General features: G+C 32.6%; 1 protein-coding gene across 3 annotated transcripts in view; it reads right to left on the bottom strand.

Annotated features, from left to right (window-relative positions):
• Positions 1–5,164: 5,164 nt before the first annotated feature.
• Positions 5,165–6,000, bottom strand: part of LOC149200527 (ubiquitin-conjugating enzyme E2 enzyme activator PEX22-like) — a 248,526-nt gene continuing 247,690 nt past the window's right edge. For 2 of the 3 annotated variants that reach the window (XM_089402762.1, XM_089402760.1), the window contains 2 exons: positions 5,742–5,843; positions 5,165–5,638 (listed from right to left, as the gene is read on the bottom strand). In XM_089402762.1, coding sequence (XP_089258888.1) covers positions 5,525–5,638; positions 5,742–5,843 — 216 coding nt within the window. In that variant the 3' untranslated portion in view covers positions 5,165–5,524. The remainder of the gene's footprint in view (positions 5,639–5,741; positions 5,844–6,000) is intronic. The other variant, XM_089402761.1, reaches the window with a different exon arrangement.

The raw sequence follows: 6,000 nt of genomic DNA, 5'->3' as shown, positions 1-6,000 counted from the left end.
ATTGGATTTCATATGAAGAAAGTAGAATTTTAAATTTCATTCAAAATCCAGCAGACATATCAATTTTTCAGGATTTCAGAATTGGGGGATTGCGATGTTTCCATTGAATTTTGTCATGTATTAGGGTATGGAACTTGTATTTAATCAAGAGCACCAATCCCTCTACGTACCTTGATGTTAGTGACATTGGTTGTCAAACTCCTCTATCATAACCCTCATAAAAATGTACACATCACTCAAACAAAATCTTGACTTGACATGCTATGCTTTTTCTATTTTATGTTAATGCTTAGAGGGTGATATTAAAGACAAAGATCCCTATATAGATACAGAGGTAATGACAAAGATACATCTGTATATTAATGCTTAGAGGGTGTTATTAATGACAAAGATCCTGATTTTCCAACAAGACTAAAAAATTAGACATTTCTCATGGTGGCAAGAGGCCCAAGCATAAGAAATAGATAATAGATTTACTTCTCTTTTCTAGTTTCTAATAGTTTTTATAACTATTGACTCTTTCATATTTATTATGATATTTTTTTAAACAATATATGACAATTTAAGTTTGAAGTTGGCAATTATAACTCATTAGTAATGAATTATAAATATGATGCTTCATGAAAATTGAAAGTTGTTTCATTTCATTTCATGTTAGATATTATTTGTTGTAATGGTTACACTTAGCTTACAAGTACAACTTTGGTGATCAATGATAATAAATGTTATATATTGAATTTTGAACGCTTGAAACTTTAAGATTGATTAATCATGAGACTCAATATGTTATATGTTACTATGTTACTAACTTGTGGACGTGGTTGATGAAGATTATAACTTCTGGATGATTGTTGTTATATGGATCAATCTATGTTTTTTTATGTTTTTTATATCTAATTCATTATTCTACATGTTTTTGTTGACATATATGTATCATATATATATATATATATATATATATATATATATATAACGCTCTGGGATTCGCTCCCAAACCGGAGCTTCTCAAAATGTCGCTCCCACTCCTGTTTTCGCTCCCGCTCCCAAGTAACATTGTTTTCATCAGATGAAGGCATTGTAGTCCATATGATTATTGAATTTAGACTTTTGTGATCCATATCAAGTTTATGAAACGTGTTCAGTGATAATCACATCAAAATTCATTTGTCTACGTGTTTCAAACAGTACAAGATGAAGAGGCGGATCATGGCATAACTATAAACAGAGCAATGTAGAGACTCAAGGTTCAATTAATGGATAATCCTTGCGCCACTTATTAATTTACATTGTTTGATCTATTTCATTTATGGCATTTTTCTCTTAAGTTATAGTTTTATGGTCTTGACTCCATTATTTATAGGGTCTTGATTCCTTCTGTCATGTTTGACTTTGCTCTTTGTTTGATGTTTGACTTTGAAAGTTTGTTTTCTTTTTATATATATTTAACCTATTCTAGATTATTATTGTTAACAATATAAGATTATTATTTACAACACTAGCCATTTTTATTAAATTATAAAAAATTATTATTTATAAACTAGTCATTTATATATATATATATATATATATATATATGAACTAGTTGTTTATTTTGGCAGTTAATTGAACCTTGAGTCTCTACGTCGCTCTATTTATACTCATGCCATGATCTGCCTCTTCATCTTGTCCTAATGATGAACCGCACTGGATGGTTTGAAATGCATCGACAAATGAATTTTGATGTGATTATCGCCAAAAACATGTCTCAAAGTCCATATGATTTCATCTACTACATCTATTTCTTATGGTTTGAGTCATGTTATCTAACTTTTAATTGAGTTATTATGGATTTGCATGACTTATGTGCTTGTGTAGCCTTACTTCTTCATAATGAGACTAGCTTGTGTAACCTTGCTTCTTGATAAAGAGATTATGTCCTTGTTATCAACATTATTACACATCAATACAATTAATCCCATTTGGTGCTTGATAAATTTGTGATTAAAATGGATCTATAGTGATTTTCTATCCCTCTCTATATATAGACCATGACTATTTTTTCATTGCTTAAATCGTACTTATGAATAATTTATTATTATTAATATTTTATATTATAAATTGGATAACTCGTTTTCCTCTTACTAAGAAGTAACTAAATTATTTTACCTTTAATTACTTTTTCCTTTTCAATATTGAAATATTTTACAAAGGTCAACATTTAACACTCACTTATGCACACATTGTATATATATTAGTTAATATGGATATTCAAATAGTTTATTAAAATCTTATATTGAAATGTTTATGAGAGAAATAGAAGTTTTTTTAATAAAGTTAAATAAAAATATATTATTTAACATAACATCGCACTATTCTATTTATAACTCCAAGAGTGAAAGTGAAATATTTTTACCACACATTTATATTGAAATGTTTATGAGAGAAATATAAGTTTTTTAATAAAGTTAAATAAAAATATAATATTTAACATAACATCGAACTATTCTATTTATAACTCCAAGAGTGAAAATGAAATATTTTTACCACACATTTTTCATAATGTATTGTAATAGTAACAACAAACAAAATGAGCATAACGAAAATGAGATTATTGATGTTTTATAATGCAATTAATTAAAATTAACCAAATATGTATAATCATTTATGTACAATGTTCTTTTATTTGAAGTTTTTTTTTAAGAGACACATGTAAACTCCAAATTGAATATAAACAAAATTTCACATCAACCTCATATGAGTTGTAGAATAAGCCTCTCCGCTCAAAAAACTAATCAACATCTTCCACCAATACACACATGCTTTAAAAGCTTTAGAAAATACAACTGAAGACATTGCCATCAGTGTTTATGACTACATCCATCTGTTTGATGTACCCATCCCTATTATGAACTTATACCACAATCATAAAAAATCAGCATTGAGACATTAAACCTTTGCCATAACATGTGTGAACTAGTCCTTAAATGCTATGCCCAGAATCAATGTTTCCAATGCAATACAAATATGAAATGATTCAACACTCGGAATAAATTAAATCATCCAAAATTTCTTTCTTTATTGTTTGCAATGGAACATCACACAAACAATCTTTGTAAATGTATATGGAAAATTTATTCATACTAATCTTGACGAAAAAAATTACTTTACTTGAAAAACATACCCTCACAATCAGTTATCAGACACGTTTGAACAAGCATCCCATAAGTGGCATCATCCACAATTTTCTTTTACTTTATTGCTGGCAATGAAACATATCAAACAAACCAACAATCTTTGAAATTTTCCAACCCTTAAATGTCATGAATCAAATAAATGTTTCCAATGCAATACAAATATGAATGTTTTAGTGCTGGAAATAACTTAAGATATCGAAAATTCCATTTCTTTATTCCTTCCAATGGAATTTTACACAACATTTTGTCAAAATATCTATGGGAAAATAATTCATACTAATCTCGATATAAAATATGACTTCACATAGAAAACGTATCCTCACAATCAGCTCTCGGATACATGTCCAAACAACCACCCCATAAGTGGATTTGCCCAGGCACCATTCACAAAATGTCTTTTTATTATTGCTCGCAATGGAACATATCAAACAAACAATCTTTGAAAATATAAGATTGAAAATGTATATGGAAAACTTTTTTCATATTTATCTCATCTTAAAATTTGACTTCACTGGGGAAACATAACCTCCCAATAAACTCTTAGATACATTTTTTCCCTTTGTGGGGAAACTCTCAGGCACTTCCCCTCATTTCAGGGAGGGCACTTAGTAGCATAACAATAGGCACTAACTGTGCCATTTGACCCAGTAGGCACCAGGGACATCAAGTAAGGCATGAAACAGTGACAGCCCAACAGTGACAGCCAGTATAAGGAATAGACCCTAGGACCTGCATAAAGCTCAAAGACCTCAACCACTTGAAGTAACCCACATAGAAAACAAACCCTCACAATCAGCTCTCAGATACATATCCAAACAACCATCCCATAAGTGGATTTGCCCAGGCATCAAAATCCACAAATTTTCTTTTTTTATTGCTTGCAGTGGAACGTATCAAACAAACAATCTTCCAAAATGTATTTGGAAAACTTTTTTCATATTTATCTCGTCTTCACTTGGGAAACATAACCTCCCAATCAACTTTTAGATACATTTTTTCTCCAAGGAAAACCTCATAGGAAAGCCGTCAGGAAAACCTCATGGAAAGCCGTCAGGCACTTCCCCACATTTCAGGGAGGGCACTTAGTAGTATAAACCAGCAAGCATTGATTGTGGCATTTGACCCCCTAGGTACTAGGTAGTAGGGACATCAAGTGAGGCATGAAACAGAGACATCCAGTATAGGGAATCAACCCTGGAACCTCTGCATAAAGCTCAATGAACTCAACCACTCGAAGTAACCCACCAGGCTTAACCATTAGACAGACGCCCGAACGACCATGCTTTGTATGGATTTGTCCCAGCATCATCCACACTTTGACTCTTTGACATTAGTGAAATATCCCAACGTCCCCTTCACTAATACAGCCCAGATGACAACCGACAGGTAACTACTGGAAATAGTGATATCAGTTGCACAGTTCTGTTAATATTTGTAGGTGAACCATTTTGAGTATGTTCAGATGCAAACTTCCTTGAATCCCAATTCAACGGGAAGACCAATGACATGTGCCGATTAATCAATAAGTCCAGCAGACTTGCGAGCTTTTGGAAAAAGTCGTGAATCGGCCGGGAAGGCCAATTTTTACCGGTTGCAAATCATTTGGGAAGGGGCAATTTTCTCATTTGAAAGCCAGTTTTGCGGGCTCCTTTTGTCTATCTTTACTTGCAGTTTTCCTTTCCACGAGGGAAAATTTCGATTCAGCATGCCAAGAGGGAAAAACTGGTGTTTTATTGCTGGCGTTTATATTTTGATTGGTTCAAAAACTACAAAATTTATGCATTTACGAATTTTCCTTATTCACCAATATTTTGCCGAGTTTTTCCAGAGTCGACAAATTTAGAGCCAAGTTAAGTCATTTCCAAGTCTAAGTTCTGGAACACTGGCGAAGACAATCAGGCAATCTTAGAGCTTAAATCAGCAAAACCATGGAAATAGGGCCGCACAATAAAATAAAGGCTTGGTCAAACAGGTTTAATCAACAGACGCAATAGTGTCTAAAGCTGTGCCTTCTGGCACGTATTACATTAAAGAGTCGAGACGAACTCAAAATATGCTATATTCTTCATTTCGCACTCCAATTTGGAGCAAATTAACTTTTCTAAGTATCAGCAACGTCCCTATATATATTTATATAATGAATTTATTTATTGTTGAAAAAAAAAACCACATGGCTCTAGATATTCGGTGCAACCGTTCAAGAACCCAATACTCTGAAATAAGAATAAATTTCTCACTATAAATCACTTGCAGATAAAAAATTATACATGTCCACACATGACAAAGAATTGGACCTGCAACCATTTATCTAATCCTTCCAATATACAACGGCACCAATTAGTAGAGACCTCTTATCTCTGATCAAGGCATCCAAAATAATGCTCCAAAGTAACAGAGGTGAAGACATTGGAGGCAATGTTTTGAGATCCGCCTGGACAAATATGGAGTTGATATCGGATAAATCTCTGCAACCAAACATAATCATAGTGAACGCAGGAGAGATATGGATCTATCTGGCATAAGAAATTGAAGCAACAAAGGATTATTATAAGTTATGTGCCGACATACAGATAATTGAGATATCTTCTCGGCATCAGTGTCAATATGCCAATCTGGTTCCAACTGCCGCACAAAAGAAATCCTCCCAGATTCTGTGCTGCAGAAGAGAACCTACACGATGATCTCCCATATAAGAAAATAACATTTAGATAAGGAACGTTTCCAGATATGCATTTTGACATATAAAAAAGAGGATTTCTTTTCTCAAATCGTAATTGCTAATAATAAGGTTGTGAATACCCTCTATCCCTGCATGTTAACACATGCT

The sequence above is a fragment of the Pinus tabuliformis genome, chromosome 2_1 (genome assembly GCF_031772625.1).
Source record: "Pinus tabuliformis cultivar Carrire ecotype Pingquan chromosome 2_1, CPIR1, whole genome shotgun sequence".
NCBI classification, from domain to species: Eukaryota; Viridiplantae; Streptophyta; class Pinopsida; order Pinales; family Pinaceae; genus Pinus; species Pinus tabuliformis.
Note: the sequence above shows the minus strand (reverse complement) of the source record. Positions and strands in the feature narration are given on the sequence as shown.